General features: G+C 41.1%; 1 protein-coding gene across 4 annotated transcripts in view; it reads left to right on the top strand.

Annotated features, from left to right (window-relative positions):
- Nucleotides 1-24,415, top strand: part of TNRC6C (trinucleotide repeat containing adaptor 6C) — a 199,530-nt gene that overhangs the window by 18,571 nt on the left and 156,544 nt on the right. For all 4 annotated transcript variants that reach the window (XM_088458798.1, XM_088458797.1, XM_088458796.1 and 1 more), the window contains exons 2-3: nt 23,203-23,302; nt 23,599-23,620. In XM_088458798.1, coding sequence (XP_088314924.1) covers nt 23,240-23,302; nt 23,599-23,620 — 85 coding nt within the window. In that variant the 5' untranslated portion in view covers nt 23,203-23,239. The remainder of the gene's footprint in view (nt 1-23,202; nt 23,303-23,598; nt 23,621-24,415) is intronic.

Genomic DNA, 24,415 nt, shown 5'->3' with positions numbered 1-24,415 from the left:
CTATATAATCCTCGACCCGATATCGGGTGATCAGGCCAATGATTGTATAGGTTTGTATGCAGGACTGTTGCAGGAGCTTTGAGGTCTATTTACTAAGCCTTGGATGGAGATAAAGTGGGACGGAGATAAGGTACCAGCCAATCAGCTCCTAACTGTCATTTTTCGAACACAGCCTGTCACATGGCAGTTAGGAACTGATTGGCTGAGACGTTATCTCCGTTCACTTTATCTCCATCCAAGGCTTAGTAAATAGACCCCTTTAGCCGTTAAACGGCTTATAACGCTTCTGCAACAGTCTGGATCGGGAGGTCGCATCTTATGTCCTGTTATAATATTTCATGTCCTGATCCAATAGAAGCCTGTACACACTGAGCTATATCTAGCACAGTGTGCACGAGGCTGCAGGCAGCTGACTGGGTGACACTGGGATCACGCAGATCGGGAGCGGTTAACCCAATCAGGATTTTAACTTGCCCTAAACTCTGGTAAATAATTGTATTTAATCTTATAAAGGACAGGGAGTTAATCCGTGTCCAATTGTCTTGACCACCCTCACTGAGTTGTGGTTATGTGACTGCCCAAAAAGAAGTAGCAGCATCCTGGCTGCCTGGCAACAAGTTCACCTTGGAAGGAGGAGCTAGTGGTGCCTCTAAAAGAATGAACCGCTGCTTTACTAACAGCAGCGGCATCTGACACACACATTAAAAAAAAATGTCAATAAACAAGTTACCACAAAGCTTCTACGGAAACACATCTTTAATTGGCTTATACTGTATCAGTTTAGCCCCATAAAGAATATGTATGGATTGTTATTTTAAATGAAACAAAGGCAATTAGTTACATTTAAATAACAGTCAAACCAGGTAAACCTGTACACAAGCCAAAACACATTCCTGACACATCTGCTAGGTATGGTTATAAAAAAATAAATAAAAATAAATTAATATTTTAAGCTGCGTTTAATAACACATTTTAACAAGACCATTTGCTGAAAACAGTAGGAAATTAAATTAAACTGTATTATCTATTACTCAATGGTTTGATACCTTTAAAAATATGTTGCCATTTTTCAGTTATGTGGGACCATACTGAAGTTCATTTGTATATTGGTTCTAATGCTTCATAAAATGATTCCTTCGCATTAAAAGTTCTGGTGGAAAAAAAACCTGTAACTGTATAGTTTCTTTAACCCATATTTTATGAGACTGTCCAACAGTAAAAAAATGGAAATGTCTACCTGTGTAGCATACACTGTGCAATTTCCTAACGTTCAGATGTCTTGTACGATTTCCCTTGAGATTCTCTATACGATTTGTCAAATGGTGTACATGATTGTACATACGAGCATATGATACCTATGCGTCGTATCTGATTGCTAATCGTTAAGGATGGATCGTTTACAGCCAAAAACCTCACAATGAATCTGCTGGAATCTGAATAGGGGAGGGCTTATCTAGGGGGTATAAAAGGGAGCCACCATTTTGTCTGTGCATACTCTGCTCTGTGACTAGTGAGGCTTGTTTTTATACCCTGCTGAACGCTGTACATTGCTATCGTGCTCGGCTTTGTTTTAAGGCTTGCCATTTACAAAGTGTGATTTATCTGCTTTCTTGCGTTTGTTAATGGATTCCTATTGCTATAAGCTTCTGCTAGCCTATGGCTATTTGAAGCTGAAAGGTGAAGGAGCTGAGGAGAGGAGGAGGAGGAGGAGGAGGAGGATGAGGTCGTGCTGGATGAAGGAGTGACCAACGAGGAGGGAGACTTGCTCCGAAATGCCCCTGCTGTTGGAGATTAGGGAGAACAACCCGAATGATTATCGCAACTACCTGAGTATGGGTGACGCCACCTTCCAGGTGTTATTGCGTCTGGTGACCCCCTATATCCAGAGGCAGGACACCAGCATGAGGAGGGCCATTTCGGCTAAGGAGAGGTTGGTGGCAATCTTGAGGTACCTGGCTACAGGACGGTCTTTTGAAGACCTGAAGTTTGGTACCCTCATTTCCACCCAGGCATTGAGGCGCATCATCCCGGACACCTACAAAGCCATAGTGAATGTCCTGAAGTACGACTATTTCAAGGTGAGTAAAAACCCTACACATTTTTGGGGGGGTGAAATTTTTTTTTTTTTATACATATTTTTTTTTTTTTTTCAGATTGGTAAATGCAACAACCAACATGGATAAGTGGAAAATATTTAAACATTAAAAAACAGCCTATGTTTACCAAAACCAACATGGTTTGTATATTAAAATAATTGGTATATCAACCAGTGTTTTGTCGTCCAATAGCTAGCCAGCTGTATGGTATACGATGTGTCAGATGACGGATTGAACAGGCCAAGAAGCACATTGTGCAAGTGCAGATTGAGGCCCCTGCAAACAACAATCTGTCCTTGCACCATGCATTTAGTGACACTGTCCAATCTGCATCATCCACACAGCATACCATGCAGCAGGTATTGGAGAGGAAAAACTGGCTGGTACTGTAATATTAATATAAGTTAAAAAGTTGTGAAGTCTCATCCTCCGCCAACATGGTTCTGTACAGAACCTCAGAAGTGGAGCATGTGGAGGGTTTGGTGGTTTCAGGAGTAATGTAAGTGGGGTGGGGTGTGGGGTGGGATGGGGTTGGCCCATTCTTCCTGTGGCCTGGTAGTTTGGTGGTGGGTAGGAATGGGATGTGGTATACCCATGGGATGTATGGGCCGTGGATGGGATTTGAGGCTCACTAGTCAACCTCGTTGTGCTGGCCAGTTGTTTTAATTTACCACTCACAATGACATAAATGATACGTTCGACATGGAGGTGCTGTTTTTCATCCATAACCCTTATACAGCTCGCAACATGGGTTCCAGGGTTGTCAAACTGGTCAGGTGGTTTTGCAAGGGCTTGTTTCACTTGCAGCAACAGTGGATCAGGGGCTGGCTGGCTTCTGCGTGGCGGTCTTCTAGTTCTTCTCGGAGGCTCAGAAACTTCAGATCCGCTTTCAATAGGCTGGGATAATTGCGGGCTAATACTCTGATTCAAGTCAGACGTAAGAGACTGTAGGAGGAGAGAGAGAAGAGATTAATGTTAATATACTGTAAAGTATAATTAATTTTTTTGTTTTATTCTAGTTTCCACCAACGGTGGAGGACTGGCAGACCATTGGTAATGAATTTGATCGCCGGTGGAATTTCTCCAATTGCGGAGGAGCTTTTGATGGAAAACATATTTGCATTAACCCGCCTGCCCACAGTGGCTGCTTTTATTTTAATTGTAAGGGCTTTCACAGTATCGTGCTGATGGCGGTGGTAAATTCCAACTATGAATTTATTTTTGTTGATGTTGGAAAAAATGGCCGTGCTTCTGATGGTGGATCCTTTAAGCAAACAGAATTTTATGAAAGACTCTCCACCAACCATCTGAATTTGCCAATAACAGCGGTTATAAAGCACGGCCTGAACTATGTCTTTGTGGCAGACGAGGCATTTGCTCTACATGAGCATTTATTGAAGCCATATGGACAAAGGGGACAGACAAAAGAGAAACGCATTTTCAATTACCACCTGTCCAGGGCCCGGCAAATAGTTGAAAATGCTTTTGGGATTCTGAGTAGCCGTTCCGGATATTCCGAACGGCTATAAACCTTTGTGTGGACAAAATAGATTCTGTCGTTCTGGCCTGTTGTGTTCTTCGCAATTTCTTAAGGAAGAAAAGTTCCTTTCATCAGCGGACAATAAGGATGGCCATCGACGAGCAGGAGCAACCATATGAGGGTGTAGAAATGCCCTCTGTCACCAGACTCACAGTAAAGGAGACCACAACGAGTGCGTGGGCTAAACAGGTCAGGGAGCAATACCTGGATTACTTTAATGGAGTGGGCAGTACCATGGCAGGAGGACCGTATCCACTAATGACTTTAAAAAGACTATATGTACTTACAACATCCATAGACGATTGTGGCTCACACCCGGGGTTCTCCAAACACTGCTCCTCGGGGACAGTATCCACCAAGAGGGTACTTGATGTACGCTGGGGGTCTACTTCATGTAGGAACTGCAACAGCTCATAATACCAGCGGATACTTTTGTAAAGGTCATCTGCCCCCGCTCCAGATGCCTGTGATTCACTTTCCTTCCTATGCTCCTTTACATAAACTGTCCGGAGATTTTGGATGCGATTTTTTTTTTTTTTACCCACTTGATCATGATATTTGAGGCTGAAATTAACCATGTCGTCAATAGCTGCTTCCTTTTTCTGCTTATTACTATATCCCTTGCTTTTAACTAGCCAAAGAGAATCATGGGAGCGATACAACTCCAGGAATCCAGTTATAAACTGTCGCCCCCTAGCACTTGTCATATCTGTTGAAATGCAAAACCTAAACTGCTTTAATATGTATGTCTAATGTTGGAATGTTTGCAAACTTTACTGTTTATCACAGTTTATTTGTTAATGTTCAAACAGATGAGTTTTTTATTAAATTTTATGTTTTTAATAAAAAATAAAATAAAGTTTATTAAATATATCAGAGTACATTAATCTGCACCAATGAGGGACCGTTATATCTAAACATTGCGGTGCCAGGGGGGATAAATACTGGTGGCACATTGTTATAAACATTGTGTTGCAAGGGGGGATAAACATTTGTGTCACAGTGGTATAAACATCGCAGTGCCAGGGAGGATAAACATTGGTGGCACAGTGGTATAAATATTGCGGTGCCGGGGGGGGTAAACATTGATGGCACAGTGGTATAAACATTGCGGTGACAGGGGGATAAACATTGCGGTGCCAGGGGTTGCCAGGGTGTACAATGAGGTTATATAGTATAGTACAGGCAATGTATATACTAACTTTGGATTGATCTGCTCACCACACACGATCGACGTGATGCTGGCTCTTCGCCGTCAACCTAAAATGGAGGAGGGCAATGGCCAGGGATTTTGCAAGACCTCGTACATCGCGCATCGGATTTTACGCCAGCAAAACAGCATACGATGTTTATCACATCGTACACGATAGGTCGAAATCTTACCGCTTTCCATAAGATCTACAATGCAGAATTATGACGGCGGGGATGTGCATCATAATTGTACAAATACCGTACACGATTGGTCGATACGACTGATCTAAATCGCCCATGTCATGCAAAAAATTGCACCGTGTATGGGCCACATAAGAACATTTTTTAGTGGCAAGAAAACTTATTTGCACCTTTTGGAATTACCTACATTGCTCAGTGACCTTAATGACATTGAGCACCCACACTGAATGATGTCACCCTGCCTCATCCCCCGTACTTGCAGAACCTGACAATATCGTCAGGTTTCCCTGCAAGTACGGGCGATGAGCGACGTCAACGACCAGCGGGAGTGCGCATCGCTGGTCATTGGCGGGATATTCACTGGACGATATAATGAACGATAACAATATTATTCAATCATTCATTATATCGTCTAGTGGATACGCGGCATAAACCACAAGAGGGGGTAATCACAGTCTGCTTAAACTAATGACACACAACTAATATAAATTTTGATGTCTTTAATGCAGATTGTCTTTATTAATATTAGAAACGAGTATAAACATAAGCAGAAATATACATTTGGTAATAAATACAAAAGCTACAACAAGCAGTACAGTAGGCTACAAGGTTATCATTGGATGCCGACCAACCGCCTATATAAAAAAAGGCAATACATATAAAGGGAGGAAAGGCATCTAGTAGCCACTTTTAAATGCTAGATGAAGCAGAGGAATCAGGACGAATAGTCGCAGCTTGAGGACTAACACTGCATAATATCCACTAGACGATATTTTGAACGTTATCGTTCAGTCGTTCACTATATCCAGTGGATATGCCATCAACGACAAGCAATGCGTGCTCCTGCTGGTCGTTGACGACGTCGCTCATCGCCCAAACCTGCTGTCCAGGTTGTGTAGGTTCAGGGATGAGGGAGGGTGCCGGCATTGATCGATATCATTAATGATATCGTTCAGTGTGTGTGCTCAATGTCGTTAACGACATTGAGCACACCACTGCCGGGGACACTAAAGGATACCGCTCATGGAGCAAATCGTATAGTGGATAGGCGGCAGAAGAGATATTAGATAATGAATGGGGTCTAGCTTAAAGGCCTGGAAGTAACAGAAGTATTGATAATCACAAATGTTGATAAATGGAGATTTTTTTTTAGACGAAACAGTTTCTTTGAAATTGGCCATTGAAACCAAGTGTCTAAATGCTTGTTTGTAATTGTCCCCCACCAAAGAAGTCAAGTCTTCTGTAATTCTTTTTTGAACCTACTGTGTAAACATTCACGGTGCAGGGTGGAAAACTATAGGGACAAATGTAATAGGGTGAGAGTTTAGAAAATGTGAGTGTTTAGCAGTAAACGCTCACATCGGTCGAGTTTTATCTTCAAAATGGGAAAACATCTGAATGAGATTTTAAATTGTGAAGAGTTTTTTGAGTCTGAAAAACATGCAAGTTTGCTCTGTTGCTTTGTTCTCGGACTCTATTACATTGGCCGAGTTTAAAAAGTGTGACAAAACGCTCACATTTTCTGAACTCTCACCCTATTACATTTGGCCTGTAGATTTAATAGCTGGTTGACCCTCCTTTGGCAGCAATAACCTCAATGGTTAGGATGTATTTTGGACCATTCCTCCTTACAAAGATGTTTCCGTTAAGCAAAATTCTTGGGATGTTTGGTGTGAACCACTTTCTTCAGGTCTTGTCACAATTAATCTATCCACAGAACATTTTGACAGTAGTGATATGGGACATCCAGATGCTCTTTAGCAATCTTTAGAAGTGCAGCAATATTGTTTAATTTTTTTTGTTCGGGAACTGGTGGCCATGCATTATGGCAGCAAATCTTCACTGAAATCAGCAGCGAAGGAGCTTGAGTAGTGCATTTATGTGACTGTTTTGTTGCGACAATTGCATCCCCCCCATCATTATAACCTAATCTGACCCATGTGAGATGTTGCGGCACTACAGAGTGATAACTGGTCGCAATGTATAGGCTTCACACGAGAACATTGATGGGTAATAATGGACACCCAGATGTAGTTTCCTGGCAAACTCATGCATAATGGGGTAGGTGAGATTGAGGGTATATATACTGACTAACTGAGTTTAGGGTCAGTGACCCAGTGTTCCAGAATAAATAATTCATAAAGGGGTTTTCACTTTGATTGGGTTTATAAATACCATGGACATGTGTCCTGCCTGAAAAATATCAATGGCAATTAAGTATGTACCTACATTTCCACATGAAGAGTACAAAGGGCTATTAAGTATCTACCCTCCAGACGGGATGCAATCGGGAGGCCGGCTGACATTATACCGACAGCCGGCTTCCCGACTGTCATCCCAACGAGGGTGAAATGCCCGGCGTCTAGATGTAGACGCCGCTCATTTCACCGACGTTGGGAGACCGGCGCCCGGCATCCCGATCGAAGGGATGCCGGCCGCCACGAGCGGACAGCTGCTGGGGAAGAGGGTTAGGTTTAGCACACACGGGGGGGACTTGGGGTAAGGCACCCCCCCGGGAGGGTTAGGGTTAGGCTATGGGGAGGGAGGGTTAGGGTTAGGCACCCCCGGGGGGGACTTGGGTTTAGGCAGCGGGGCGGGGGGGTTAGGCACTTACAGGGGGGATTAGGGTTAGGCACACCTAAGGAGGGTTAGGGGGGTTAGGTTAGTCATTACTTACGACGATCGGGATTTCCAGCGCTGTCAGGCTGCCGCTGCCGGGATCTGTTCCAGTGTCGGCCTGCCACTGCCGGGAATTGAACCACCGCCCATGCGGCAGGCGGTATTTCATATCGATTCCCTCCAGACTGGTGCGAATATGGAACTCCTAATATGCAGCTAGATTGTAACACATTTAATCTTAGTCATCTGAAGCAAAAAATGTTTGAACCTTTTTTTTTATTTTTATCGGCAACTACGTATTTTTAGGAAAAAGGCAGTGACACCCAGCTTCAGCGTGCGCTTCTGAGGAATGTTAATGATATTAGTGAAGAAAATGTGAGAGCCATCACATAGAAAATGGAGACCTAATCATGAGAAAACCTTGGGAAGGCTAAAAGCTTTGCATAATAAGTTAAGCCAGGAAAGGATGTGACAGAAAGCACGGAAAAAGGACACATCTGTCATATACCATTAAGAGAGCGAAATGGATTGATATGGTCATGCAAAGTGTTTAGAGTGTAGTGAAGGTAACAAAAAAGAACAAATAAAAATGTGCCACTTTTGCCTGTATTAAAAACAGAAAATATAACCCTAACAGTAGTATGGCCACACTGTAACCTCACATAATGGATGAAGAAACATCTGGAAAAAAAACCCTACATTTAAATTTGCCTGCACATGTAGATCCAAAAATACGAAATTAAAACAACTCCACTAACAATCAAGTGAATATGTTGGATTGGATTTTGTTTTACCCAAAAACCCATTTGCTCTGGAAAAGGAAAGCGGTCATCCATAGTTGACTGACACCCTAGACTAGAGTTTCCCAACTCCAGCCTTCAGGGAACCGTAACCATACATAAAATCCTGGTCTCCTCACATAGAATTACAAGTAAAACAATTAGTACCAGCTGTGGATCTTTTAAAATTTGTCAGTATTGACTACAACTGTGCTCCAGCAAAATATATGGGAAACATGCACTGTTACGGTTCCATGAAGGCGTTGGGAAGCTCTGCACTAGATAATTATCCTACAAATATACAGAATGTTTGAAAATCCTGGCTTTTAACCACTTTGCTATGCTATGATTAGTTACCTTCTATCCACCGGCACTAATCACCGGTGGGTAGTCCCGAGGAGCATTGGAGCCAGTCCCGGAGCAGTGACTCACACTTTGATGTGACTTTTTTTTTTTTTACCTTCAAATATGGAAAAGGGACTATTTAAGTACCTGGTGAGCCAGAGACAAAACCCCCTACACTACAGAAAAGGCATGGTGTCAGAAATGAAAGAAGGTCTCCACCCAACCTGCATCCACCCAATTTAGAAAGAGGGGGGTTCCCATTTCTCAAATGATGGGTCTCCTTTGCACTTATTGCCTTATGATCACCTATGCTGCGCTAAGGAAAACCTAAGTTTTCTGTATATGGGATGGAGGGTACTATGTGCAGTCTCTATAATGTCACAGACAACTCTTTGGGCACCCAAAATTATGTTGCCCACTAGTAGCTAGTCTGGTCATCACCTGTGCTCACCAGACAATATCCTTCGCTACGCAAAATAGACTTTCTCTGTATATGGGTTACGCCTGTAAATGTGGGGTTTCTAAGATATGAAAGAGGAGAGTCCCCTCTTTCAAATTATATGGCCCCACTTGCAGCTATTGTAATGCAGCAGGAGGCGTCTGTAGGAAAAAGACACCTCCTGCCAGCATCTGCAAGTGCTATGTCCGAAGATGCATCATCGGACCCTGGCCCCGGCACTCCCAGAAAAGCGGTGGTGACATGCCCCCATTTCTGGGAACGCTTGCCGGCTCCACACAATCCATGCCCCCAAAAAGTCACATACCTGTCAATCAGTCTGTGCCGATCTTCTAACATCACAAATGTACACAAAACATCAGATTTGCTTTCATCTCTGAATGCGACCCTTAATCCTTTGAAACACACTTTTTTTCTTTATAATTACTCAAAGCAGAAATCTATAATAATATGCATTAGTTCCATGTCACGTGTGTGCCTCCCCCTCCTTCCCCTAACTTTATTCCCTCCTGATTTGTCTTTTGCATGAAAAATCTAGGACATACTTCTTATTACCCTACTCTTCTATTTATTTTTATCTACATTTTTCTTTTTTTGATTATTGTAATCCATCCATCCATTTATTTGATATATATGGGTACTGTTACTTTAAAATATTTAAAATATAAAATATTAAATCATTTTAAAATGCCTTTAGACAAAAAGACATTCAAACTATATACCTTTCTTGTTTAGGCCTATTTATATAAATTTTCTGTATTAGATTTTAACTATTTTTTAAAATAATAGCCAAGCAAAAAGATTTACTTGTATTTAAGGTTTTACATTGCTTTTTGTTTTGTAAGCAGAAGTTGTTTATTTGAAATTGCCGTCCCACTGGACATTCGTTCCATTGTAAATATCTCAAATTCAGTATTTTTGTGTATTTGAGGGTTATGAGGTGGTATTGAAAAACATTATTATGAGTCTCTATAAATTTTATTGGACTTTGGTGAAGACAAGAAAAATGGAGCAATGTATAAGCGGATGCTTAATGTGTGTAATCAGAATATATAGATACAAATCTATTTATACTACTCAAAAAACAGGAGCCATTGATAAAAGAAGTACATCATATGTGGTGCTGGGCAAATGCCAGGTATCCAGTAGACCTAAAAAAAAATGCTGGCATCTAACTTTTGGCAATACATTCTGCCAAGGTCAATAGATGAACATCTTCTTTAAAAGATTTGTTGACACTTATGTACAAAATAATGTTGAATTTATGAGCCTATCTATATTAATGTGTAAATGCGTACATCCTTATCCACATGCTTACTGTTTATCATTTCTATCCACTATAAAATATGTTTTTGGTTTTGGAACATGCAGTTCTTTTTAAACAGATGTGTACATTTGTAATAATTTTATTTTCCTATAATTTAGCTCAAGAACATTAGTTTATATACTGTTACAGAATATTATTTGAAACTACAACATCAGACAACACATACTCGATGTTATAGAGCTTTGTAAGACACATTTAATGAGATACCCTACTTGTCTCTGTTTCTATAAATGTTCAGTTAAATATTAAGGAATATATAATTCTACAGACAAACTCCCTTCTCTGCATATTTACATTTGTTAATATCTTTGTCAGAAAACAGACTGTTCTGCCTTTATATGCACAGCGTTCACCAGAATGTCAACACATTTAAGGTGGATGTCAGAATAGTTTATTGATTTATTGATTACTACGTGGAAGACTTTGTATATACTAATTAGGGCTACTAAACTGATCCAAATTAAAGTCTGCCCATAAAGAAGATACACAGCATTCCTCATAGTGATCAATATAAATTGCATAATGCAGGGTAGGGTAGGAACCCATGGGTGGACTTCTGTGTGTAATTAGTATACAGCTGCCAATTTTTGTCTTCTAAAAACACTCCTATATATCCTTGTGTATATTTACAATTTATGTTCATACAAGCTTTTTTTTTTTTGCAATTGAAGAAAATGTCTCACCTCATGGCATTGTAATCTGTATGCACGATTGTTAATGCACAAAGTAATGTCATTTCCAATGGCAGTAAATGTGTTTTTTAAATGTATATGCATGTAAAATGCATATTATTATTATTATTATTATTAATAATAATAATAATATCATTTATTTATATGGCGCCACAAATGTTCCGCAGCACCTTACAAAGCACATAAACAAGTTGTAGACAAGCGACTTACAGAACAATACAATACAGGACCAGGATATGGATAATATATATTGCTACATTAGTAACCATAACACCCAGATAAGCAACAGAGCATGAGTGTTAGGTGCCCTAGTGGTGAGTAAGAAGTAGATGAAACTAAAGTAGGGAGAAGTACAAGAGAATAAAGGGCCCTGCTCATAAGAGCTTACATTCTAAAAGGGAAGGGGAAGACAAACAGGGGTGACGCAGATGGGGAGGAAGGTGTATGTATCAGGGAGTTAGAATGATAGCTGGAAGGCTTTGATGAAATAATGGGTCTCAAGAGACCGTTTGAAGGATTGCAAAGAGGTGGAGAGTCTGATGGGGAGTGGGAGAGAGTTCCAGAGGTGGGGAGCAGTGCGGGCAAAATCTTGGAGGCGGGAGTGGGAGGAAGTAATCAGCTGGCATGAAAGGCGGCGTGCATTAGTTGAACGAAGAGAGCGGAGAGTGAAGGGAGATGAGATCAGAGATGTATATGGGGGAAGATTGGGTGAGGACTTTGTAAGCGAGTGTGAGAACCTTCAATTGGGTTCTAAAAGGGAAGGGGAGCCAGTGGAGGGCTTGTAGGAGAAGGCAGGCAGATGTAGAGCGTTTGGAAAGGAAGATAAGCCGTGCAGCAGCATTAAGGATAGACTGGAGAGGAGAGAGATGGGATTTTGGGAGGCCAGATAGGAGGAGGTTACAGTAGTCCAATCTGGAGATGACCAGTGAGTGTATGAGGGTTTTTGTAGCATCCTGGGTGAGATAGGGTCTGATCTTAGAAATATTTTTGAGATGGAAACGACAAGACTGAGAGAGGTTCTGGATATGTGGTTTGAAGGAGAGGAATGAGTCCAGGATAGCTCCAAGACAGCACACCTTGGGACTAGATAAGATAGTTATACCATCAATTGATAAAGAAATAGTGGGAAGTGAGGTTATGTGGGAGGGTGGGAAAATGATCAGCTCTGTCTTAGACATATTAAGTTTAAGAAAACGCTGGGACATCCAGGAAGAGGTAGCAGAGACACAGTTGGAGATATGAGTCAGAAGAGAGGGGTAGAGATCAGGGGAGAAAATGTAGATTTGAGTATCATCAGCATAGAGATGATAATGGAGGTTAAAAGAGCTGATGAGTTCACCTAGAGAGGAAGTATAGAGGGAGAATAGAAGAGGTCCAAGAACAGAACCTTGGGGAACACCTACTGTAAGAGGCTGTGGGGGGGGGGGGGGGAAGAGGAGTCATGAGAGGAAACTGAGAAAGATCGGTCAGAGAGGTAGGATGACAGCCAGGAGAGGGCAGTGTCACGTAGACCAAGGGAGTGAAGGATATGCAGCAGGAGAGGGTGGTCCACAGTGTCAAAAGCAGCAGAGAGATCAAGGAGAATGAGAAGAGCGTAGTGGCCCTTGGATTTGGCAGCAAGGAGGTCATTGCTGACTTTCGTGAGGGCAGTTTCAGTGGAGTGGAGAGAACGGAAGGCGGACTGAAAAGGGTCAAGAGTCCTATAAATGAGTGACACATAAAATCATTGTTTCTAGTTTTTCCATCGCAGATGGCATTAATATTGCATTCTGGTAGCATATTTTCAGAATGCTGCTACATCTATTTTTTGCATTTACAACTGACAAAAAATGCATATCAAACACTAGTGGGTGTGTGACCTAAATATAACTTTTTAATGAGCACAATCTTGGCTTATATTTAGAATACTGCATTGTGACACATTTGCACATCAAGATGACTGGAGTGACTTTTCACTTTTTTTTTTTTTTCTCTTTTTTTTTAATCAGTGGTCACTTTCCACCCCGAAAAGCATATTAACAGTCTTTTAAGTAGTGGTGTGTGTTTTCCCATTTTGTAAGAAACTTTTTGCTGAGAGGAACCTGAGAAGGTGTTAGGGCAATTCCAGTAGAAAGATAATGCTGTGAATGTATGCTCCCAACATGAGACTTTTAGTAGGAATCCAGATATAGAATCTTCTGCTTCTGTATTTGTTTACTTAGAAAATACTGAAGGATAATTTACACTGTACTGTTGGATACCTTATGAAAATTTCCCTGCCCTAAATAGCGACCATCTCTCAAGACTCTGGCTCTTCTGTGCAAGCTGCTGACATAACCCGCAATTTTCAGTTCAAAGGGATGCCACTGAAGAAAAGTCATATAAATGTATGGCACTAGAATAGAATCAAATTTTGGGTGCATGGTGTTACATAGTCATGTGAAGGAAAAAAAAGCATTCAAATAATTCTTAACAGATTTTACTCAACAAAAAAAAGCCAACATCAAGAAGCCATGCGTAAAGTAAAGGAAGTACACCCTTACAGGAATCGGTATGGGATGCCGGCAGTTGGGATCCCAGCTGTCAGAATCCCGACACCTGCATCCCGACACTTGATGTTCAGTATTATAACCCTCCCCCTCTCCCTACCCTAACCCCTCCCTCTTTGGTGCCTAACCCAAACCTCCCCGCTAGTGCCTGAACCTAGCCTCCCCCTCCACGCACCCTACACCTAATCTACCCCCTCAGTGCCTAACACTAACCCCCACCCCACTACTTACCTTTTGGTATCCCGCGGTCGGAATGGGATACTGACTGTATCCCTCCTTTCTGCTTCCATACCAGTAAAGAAGGTCATTTTAGTTGGCTGGTGCTAATCACGTGCACATAATTATTCTTCAGAAATGCTACCAACTGTATAGAAAACCCAGAACCTTTATGGGTCTAGTCTGGTACATTCTGTATTGTGTTAACCATGCTGTGAGAAAAGACATCTGCAATGATTTTATGCAGGGTGCACACCAGACAGACATAGCGGCCGACCATCCTGTTACCAATCGGCCGCTTGATATGTCTGGCCAGACATCACAACTGGGTGAGCATTTATACCGGTTGTGATGTCATTGTTGTTGATTTCTGTGGCCAGAATAACGGTCTAGGCCCGTATTCAATTTGAGCCGAACCGCAATACTTTTCGCCTCCAGGACTGTTTGCCTACATCGCGTGTTTTGCAGGCGGAAAAGTATCGCGTGCATGCGTATCGCCTTATTCAATTTGAAAGTAGGCGAAAACGGGACCCGGCGAAACTTAAACAGGAGAAAAGTACTGTCAGAAATGGGGAAATCAGCCTGACACCCCCCAAAAGATGCTTTGCCATGGGGGTTAGCTATGGTACCCCTCGATTTGGCTTGCTGAAGGTATTTGGTGTTTTTAAACGGGCTCGATAGCTGCTAAATTGCGTTTTTGTGTAAGTGGTGAAGAATAGTATTCAGGAGTTTTTTTTGCAGAAAATAACTTATCCCAGCAAATTTGGGGTACATGAAAATGGGGTACAGCATATTTTAAAGTTAAGTTGAAAAATTTTTGAAAAATCCACGTGCCGCAAACACCTGCAATGAAAAAAACACCTGGGGCATACTTGGGGACCCCCCCAGAGTCAAGTTCGCTAGTTTTTATGTTTGTCCCCATATTAAGTGATTTTTTGGGATGTCCTTAAGTGTTTTTTTAAAATGTTTTGACAAAGTTTTCCTTTGGGGGACTGTCTGAAGGCTGCACGGTGGTTCCCGCAATGCTGCACTTCAAAACCCCAATTCTACACTTTTTTTCCGCCTGCTATTCATAGGCGAATCTTTTTCGCCTATTACATTGCATTGACTTTCTGCCTAGGCGGAAAGTCTTTCAAATTGAATACGGCGTAAAATCAAAACAGGCGAAAATGATGTCATCGGCGAAAAGTTTTCGCCAAAAAACACGCGAAAACGGCTTTTCGCTCCAAATTGAATACGGGCCTTAGTCGGTTGCCCCTACACACAGACAGATGTGCACGATATATATTTTTTAGATACATGTACATACTTTCAGATGTACACACGGCCAGATGATCGAAACGATGTATTGTTCGTCGGCTGTACCCAGCATTAGAGTAGCAATTGTTTAATGGGTAATAACTTAAAATCCATGGTTGTGTTTCTTTATAGAATACACAGGGGACTCTGAAAATTGCACTATTGTTCCCTGGTGTGGCTGTTCCAGCAAATTCACTAAAAGGTCAGACTATATGATGCTCTGAGAATCTCATAGTACCCAAAACATACATCAAGGGTTCTGTAGACCTCTAGTAACATTGAAAATGTTTACGTTCATGAGTCAACAATCAGGTAATGCTTGAACAAATATAACTTTCATTGAAAGGCATTTAGAAGAATATATTGCTTTGCGAAGTTGTATCTCTATTAAATACTAGCTGGAATATCTGGCATTGCCCGGGTTGAAGAATTGACCCTGAAGTATACCTGCAGCCTTTATTTGTTTACATTGTCCTTGCCTAGTACCCCATTCCATTGATACTGAAAATTACCCCACTGTTTGCTAATATGCATGCAAACAGTGGCGTAACTACCGTGGATGCAGGGGGTGGAGCAACTAAGGTGCCCGAGCTACCTCTGTGGCCTGCTGCTTCCCCTGCACCCAGTGACACACACAAGGTTGGCAGGTCCAGTCAGGGCTGTAGACTGGGGCCTGGATGTCAGCGATGTCGATTTGGTGCCGGCCTGCCAGCTGTAATCACCGGTAGGCAGTCATGTAGAGACAGCGCAGCTGGTTGTGAGGCAATCAGAGCTTGCGGACCGGCAGGCAATCAGCAGTGGCGGCTCCTAATTGGCTACCGGTCCGTGTGCTATGATTGGCTAGCGATCTGCACCAGATTCAAATTGTGCTGCCGCTTTCTGTCCATGCTGCTGGTGCCGCTGCCTGCCAGTGCACCAGCTGTAATTAGTATTTACGAATAAACTGCGCATGTACTAGCCAAAAAGGGGGGAGAATCTCAATTGTTTTAAGTTCCTATATATAGAAAAGCATTTAATTTCTAAAATACAACACACTAAAAATGTGCAGAATATATAAACAATAACACATAAGGTAGCAAAAATAATGAATGTAATAAAAAATACACAATATAAAATACTGAATTATGTTAAAATTGCCTCAATAAGTGTATTAGACTGCATACACTTCATGTGTTAACTCTTATATCAGTAGTAATTAAATCAATAATAAGAATGTCACATAAGAAAAATAATATTGTTTTGGCAATAGATTCCTATTAATCTCCCAATGAGTAGGCAGACCTTATATGGGACTAAAGTAGTAATTTGTCTCTGTACAACTCGTACACAGTGACTGGTATGTATATGAATAAAAGAAAGAAGGTAAAAAAAAAAAAGGTTACCTTAACAAAAGTGGGAGACAGGTAGGTCCATTGTAGCAATGGCTCCTAGGTGTTGCCGATTATAGCAATATCTGCGTATATCTGATCACTGGATCGATCAGATACTAAGCTGGAGCATAGTTGCAGCATGTGATCTATGTACACAGTAAAAATTCCCAAGAATACAGGTCTCGTAGAAAATGATGCTTAGACACATCGGTGGATAGCTGACTGTCGTGGGCTGTCTGTTCATGGAAGTATAAGCCACGCGGCCAAAGCTCGGTCCGTCAGTGTCAGCTGCGGAGTATCAATTGCAGTGTAGTGTAGCTTGCTACCAGTACTTGGTCTTACTTAGCGGGAACCCAGCAAGAACGAAGTGCTGGCTAATTGCCAGTCCGGTGGATATAGAGGAAGTGTGCACTGTTCTGCAGTCGCTGCTGAATGTTCAGCGTGAAGTTCAAGCTCAACGCGTTTCTGTACCGACTGGTACTTTTGTCAGGAGCAGAGATCCACTTCCTTTTGTTGGAGTGGTTTTTGTACGGGCTCATCCAACCGCTTAACTACAGCTGGTTGATGGGATATTCCTTAATAGTGTGTTGTTTTCTTCACCAGCTGTAATTAGCTGGTGGCCCGGCCCCAAATCCACACCTGCTGATTGCACAGTGCTATGCTGATTACTCTGTGGCATAATATGTATAAGGGGTACTACTGTGTGGCATAATGTTGAATGGGCTCTGTGTAGCATAACATGAATGGGCTGTGTGTGGGTTCAAATGTATGTTGTTTTTTTTTGTTTTTGTTTTTTACCTCTGGGGGAGCCTTATAAGATCTTGCTATGCAGCCCACAAAGTTCTAAAAAAGGTGCATGCAAAGTGCTCTGGATTCGATATGAACTTGCATGAGTCATCAAGTTTGCTCAGGCTGAGATTAAAAGGATACTTTTGTAGCTTTCTCACAGGTTTTTGGCAGACTGACAATTTCCACTGGAGCCAGCCCCGGAACCTGTGTAATTCCAGCGTCCCCATTTTTAGGGATTTTTTTGACAGTGTGTGGCTCTCACAAAGTTCAAACCTAGGCAAAAACCTAATCCTGGTCAAACTACACCACCATGCCAAATTTGGTGGAGCTAGGTCCAAAACTCTGGCCGTTCATAAAGGAGAAAAAGACAGACAGACACGCTTTCTTGCTTATTATATAGATAAGACTTCTGGAACAATATCCTTTAGATAGATGAGACCAAAGTTCAGTTCATTGTATCACCACAAAAACCTGTGGAAGTTTTGTGATTTGGGATTGTTTTGAAACAACAGGATATAGATGCCTCAAAATCCTTCAGATTACTATGAACTATATGCTAGATTAGGGATGTAGTCAGCATCATGGCGTGTGGGATGCCGATGGTCAAAATACTGGAGCCAGAATCCAACGTCTAGATCCTGACTACCGGCATCCTGAAAGGTGAGTATCGGGTTAGGTTTAGGGTTAGACATACGGAAGGGGGGGTGGGGTTGGGGGGGGGAGGGGGTAGGTTAGGGTTAGGCACTAGGAGGGAGGTTAGGGTTAGGCACCAAAGAGGGAGGGGTAGACGTAAGGGATAGCATTAGGGACCTTAAGCTGGCCACACATCTGAAGATTATCTGTCCAACCAGCCAACTAGTTGATAGGTTGGAATGAAAATCTGGTAAGGAATACAATCAGCAATTTGCTCCCAAACGCTGGAAAATGGACCAAAACTGTTGTTTGAACAAATAGTTTAGATCAAACATTTAACAAACTTGTCTGAACGACCATTTTCATCTGTTTTCTGGCATTTAGGAGAAAATTGCTGATCATCATTTACTCCCATACGTTACCAGATTTTCATTCCAACCAATCAACAAGTTGGCTGGTTGGATGTAAGTTGGTCTAGTGTGTGGCCAGCGTTACCTTGTAGAGTCGGTATTCTGACTGGCTGGGATACCCAACTGCTGGGATCCCATACCCAACCACTAGAATATTCTAGAGGCAAATGTGAGGTAATGTGGCTGAATTTGCATTATATAACAGGACAATCATAAGCACAGCAGCAGATATACAGTCAGGTGCATAAATTTTGGGACATTGACAGAATTTTCATATTTTGGCCTCTATTCACCACCACAATGGCTTTGAAATGAAACAAACAAGATGTGCTTTAACTGCAGACTTTCAGATTTAATTTGAGGATAATTACTTGGACGGCGCTTCACAGTGCAGATGGACAATGACCCGAAGCATACTGCAAAAGCACCCAAAGAGTTTTTTAAGGCTAAAAAGTGGAATATTATGCAATGGCCAAGTCAATCCCCTGACCTGAATCCGATTGAGCATGCATTTCATTTGATGAAGACAAAACTGAAGGGAAAATGCCCCAAGAACAAGCAGGAACTGAAGACATTTGCAGTAGAGGCCTGGCAGAGCATCACCAGGTATGAAACCCAGCGTCTGGTGATGTCTATGTGTTCTAGACTTCAGTTAGATTTAGGGTTGTTTAGTTTGTCCCATTACTTTTGGCCCCTTAAAAAGTGGGAGGCACATATAGAAACCATTGTAATTCCTACACCGTTCACCTGATTTGGATGTAATTACCCTCAAATTAAATCTGAAAGTCTGCAGTTAAAGCACATCTTGTTTGTTTCATTACAAAGCCATTGTGGTGGTGAATAGAGGCCAAAATATGAAAATTCTGTCAATGTCCCAATATTTATGCACCTGACTGTACAACTAAATGGCTGAATAGGAAAGGAAAAGGAAGTCAAAGCTCAGACTACAACCACAATTGAGATGATATTGTGGAACCTAAAGAAAGCTGTGCATAATTAAATGCCTACGGACATCAATTTACCATATTGGTGTTATAAGGGGAGTGGGCAGCAAATTTCTCAAATATGATGTAAAGACTGGTAAACCGTTGCAAAAATTGATTTTCACATTATTGCTGTTAAATCTGGTTCTAATAGCTACTGAATCATGCAGTGTACTTTACTTATTCACATATGGCTTGTTCCTATTTGCATATTGTCTTTGCTGAATAAATACCGACCGAGACATTTTCTGTCACATGAGATTAACCTCAAATGGTTGCCCTTGGTGAGGACTAAATTTGTTAATTTGTTTTTAACTTATAAGGACATAATTAACAGATTTGAAAGGAGGTACATATTATTTATTACATTATGCCATTCGTGGGCATCCTCTAATTTCCAAAAAGGGGGGGATGTTGTTGCACAATTTTAAGGACAAGGATGCCTGTGGAACAAGAGGCAGTGAGGGTTTCTATATATGTAGGTCACATGCACTGTTGCCCTGACAAACTGTGAAACATAATACTGTACTCTCATTTTTGCAGACTGCCAGATGATGTAGCATCTCGCACTAAAAATGTTTCCTTATTGCAGTACCATAGTATGAGCAAATTTACACAATTGTTTATTCAGCCTGACATGAGGTGGTGCAGTGTCGCCAGTTCTGCAAGTCTGTCATTATCACTGTGAGTATTGCCCTGTATCCCCCTTTACAACCTAGCAGCAGCTACAGTAGCAATTACTTTCCCCGATCCTTGCTCTCTGTGCTGCACAGGCGCATGTATGTCTCAGCTCCCATAGCAATATGCGATGAGACAGATGGCTTAGGACTTAGGTAGTGTTTTCTCTGCAGAATTTAATAGCTCAGACGTAATTGTTCATACAAGATACCTGCCCAGTAATGACATAAATGTACAGTAGAGCAGCAGATACATTTCAGAGCAGTATCTGATTGGACTCCCAGGGACATGGTGAAGCAGCCTTATTAGTTTTCTTATTTTACAGTTGTTGCAGATTCCCATAAAAGGTTTCATATAATGACATGTCCATTTTAACAATTTGTTTCCCTGTTAGCACTTACATATGTTGGCTTTAACCAAACAAAAATTACAACAAAAAAGAAAACCTTTTTTTGTTTTGTGTCGTGGACTCTTGTTTATTCTGTGACCAGGGGCAGTTCTTGCTATTATTATTTTTTAATTGCTGATTCATATGAAATTCTAAATTGCATGATAACTTCCATAAGTCATTATTTAAACATTTGGGTCTTCAATTCTGGTTTAGTCTTTTGGTGCAGTTCAGTGTCTGTCTTTCAAGTGGTCTTTAGTTTCTGGCTAGCAACACATTACTATGCAAGGCTGTCATCTCGCATACAATATCTTACTATTTTTCACTCTGCATTGCTAGGCAGAGGTAATAAAATGGATGGCATCAAGTAAACAGAACACTGTAATTCCTCTGCTGGATCAGAAATTAATTGCTGGCTCTTATGCTAGAGAAAGGGTTATACAGGATGGTATCTAATTGAGTACTTAAAGCACAGACACAAACTTCAGTATACATCAGCTACTCCGCTAGTATTTACAAGTAAGGATTGTAGTGATGGCAGGGATTAGGAGCCTAGCTTTTCTGTTGTGGTTTATAAGCATGAAGGACTCTTGAGAGCAGGAGAAAGCTATTTGAGCTGCTGCATGGCATTTTTATGGCTCACTGCCCAGATTGGATTCTCCTCATACTGCACTGTAGCCGGGTGATTACTCTAGAGGGTTACAGGAGGTGCAACTTATTTCTTAACCTTTATCCATAGCAAAGGCAACAAAATTATTGTCTAGCGTTGTGCAACATGATGCCTCTTGTCTGAAATAGAGATTAATACTTTTTAGATTTGGTTTCCTTATGTTTGAATTCATATTGATAAATGCCTTTATACAACTGCTACTTACGTGCATTCATTTCTGTAACTCTATGAAGAGCATATTTTAAAAATCTTTTTTAAATTAGTACACATCATTTAATTGATTGTTTTTAGCACTTCTGATTTACATATATAATTTAGGGTGGGTACACACCTGAACGATATCTGCCCGATCGGAACGACAAATTGGGCATATCGTGCAGTGTGTATGCCCAATTTGCTTATTCCTGCAGTCGCATGTGATATCGTGTGATTGACTGCACAGTCAATCACATGATATCGCATGTGAGTCTGTACATACTAAAGAAGGACGGAACAGTGATTGTCCTGTCGTTCATTAAATCTTTTAAGTGTGTACCGGCAATCATGCAATGTCCAGGGTGAAGGCAAATCCCCCTGAACATCGGCACGATTGCCGGTCGTTTTTTAATTCTGTATCGAAAAGTTATTCTCTTCAATTCGTCAGCAATTGTATACGATAAAGAGATTTGGCCCAAGCAGAACACAAAACAAGTGGAATAGTGTTCATTATAGCACCATGCACCTGTCACAACCTGTGCAGTTCTTCTTTCCTGCCTGGGTTGTCATTCTCTGCTCTGGTGCTTCTAGCACACTCAGCTGATGCACCAAACTGCTGAGATGCAGACCATTATGGAATTACAGTGACCTCAGTTTTGATACTACTTGGGTCTATTGGGCTAAGTTCACGAATACAATTTTCTTTAACATATTTGTAGTGCTTTGACACTAAATACACTAATAAAATGCTTGTGAAATGTGTCTTTTCACTTGAAGATAATTGTAAAGAAAATGTTAATAAATGCCTGAGTGCCTGGTAAGACGTTTGTCCTGGGTTGATCTAACAATACTGGTTGCTCTGTGCAAGGATGACTACATGTCCAGCTCAGTACACACTTGCCTATATAGATATATAGATAGATAGATAGATAGATAGATAGAGAAATATATAAATAGAGATATATAGTTGGATATAGATATATATTATAGAAATCCGATAGTCCTGCACTCACGTCCAATAGGTCCAACAGCGGGGTGCAACCTCCCAAGACTAACAATGAGTCCCAATATATCCAAAGGAAGTCCTGTATGCAACAAGGACAGAGGGCACTCACCAACAGCCAGTAATTTCTTTTATTCCATATCTCACATGGGTGAATAGCTTTAATCGACGTTTCGATCCCGGAGGACCTTTGTCAAGATAATCATCACTTGTATTCAGTAACTAGTTGTTTCACCAACACACGTGTATCACTCGTGGCATCGTGTGTACTGGAGACCGCCCATATACTGGCTGCAGGGACCGCCGACACTGACGTCACTTGCAGTTCCTGTGGCCAGGCATCCCTGGTGGCGAAATGGTAAGTGTATATGCACACATCGTTTGTGTAGAACACTTTCCAAATTGGTGGTTTGTTCGTCCCACCAGATGGGTGGCCGATCCATTGCTCGGGTGTGCACCCAGCACAAACGTGCAGACCATTGATCGGCTTAATGTACAAATATGAAAAGTTACATATGCTTGGGGATAGATTTACTAAAACTTCTAAAACAGACAAGTGGTGGTGTTGCCCATAGCAACCAATCAGATTTTGTCATTTTGTCTATCACTTTCTAGAATGCAATAGAGTAATGATAGCTACAATCTGGTTGATATGGGCAACATCACTACTTGTCTGTTTTAGAAGCTTTACTAAATCTACCCATTAGTCCCAATCATCCCAAAAATGCAAGTACTTTGGCAGCAGTTAAAGGTTTTCTTCATTCTCACAATTATTCTCTTTTCAATTTGTCAGGGATATAGAGCTAGAGACTCAAAAAGAGGAACATTTGATGGAAGAAAAGAAAAAGAAAAAGCAGGAAGAAAAGAAGAAGAAGGAAGGTGCTCAGAAAAAGGTCAGTGCTCAGTTCTGTTGGACATGATCTACTGTTTAGCTAGTTTCCCTCTAATTAAAATACAATTAATGATGCACAAAGATGCCAGACATGCATGGGAAAATCTAGCGTACAATTTTCTCTTAAGATACTTTAATTCTCCAACATTGTTGAACACAAAAAGGTGCAAGGAAGCAATTAGTTGCTTAAGTGGCCATTGCATGCGCCCTGTATGTGAAATCGCTCTAGGTGTTTTGTCTTTTTCTCATCCCCTTTTTTGGCCTTTCTCATTAAACGATTTTTCTTTTTTGTTTCAGGCTGCTGAACAAAAAACCAAAGGTTAGTGAAAGTCTGCATCTTGCCACATACATATCCGCGTTTTTAGTGAGTTCTTTAGCTGCTGGCATTCAATCTTACTCCTTGCCTGAGTGTGACACGGCAGAGAATGAGGTCCGTGTTCTCATTGAAATTCCTGGTCTGTAGATGCCTGCAGCCTTCATGCTTGTATGGCTGCCATTTTCTAATACATCAAGCCATTCATCTTGCTGCACATTTCATTCACAAAAAACTTCCAGTGTAACCAGACAAAAAAGTCTGATGGTTAACAAATGTTGAGGAAAATGAAAGGTCTTCCAGAGTGCTAATGTGTAGACTGGCTATAGGGTGATTCTCTGTGTGACGCACGGGACATATACTGTACATACATTCAATTATGTCAACTGTTCCTAAACCACATTTTTTTTTTCTGTTGTCCAAGTCCTATATATTTTGTTGGTAGAAAATATACATCAGAAAAAAAAATGAAACCCAGTAAACCGTTCCTTCTGGAATTCTTAACATAATGCAAATTTGTTTTCTTTTGTCAACTTCAACCTCTAATTACTCCAGTAATACTCAGAAAGATCTGTGTATGTGTATATATGTATATATATATATATATATATATATATATATAATTAGAATTTCCTCAATATATCAGCACCGCATTCTGGCACTCACTAGAGAAGCTTTTCCCCGTTACCCTTCGGTATTGTTGAAACCACGCATAGACCAGATTCGGTGACATTAAGGAATAATTGAAACACACTCAATTGTATTTTCGTTGGGGTAAATACATCATATATTGAAACGTTG

This window comes from Taudactylus pleione, unplaced genomic scaffold, assembly GCF_031769625.1.
Source record: "Taudactylus pleione unplaced genomic scaffold, aTauple2 ptg000851l, whole genome shotgun sequence".
Classification (NCBI taxonomy): domain Eukaryota; kingdom Metazoa; phylum Chordata; class Amphibia; order Anura; family Myobatrachidae; genus Taudactylus; species Taudactylus pleione.
The sequence above is the reverse complement of the archived record's forward strand: the minus strand, read 5'-3'. Positions and strand labels throughout refer to the sequence as shown.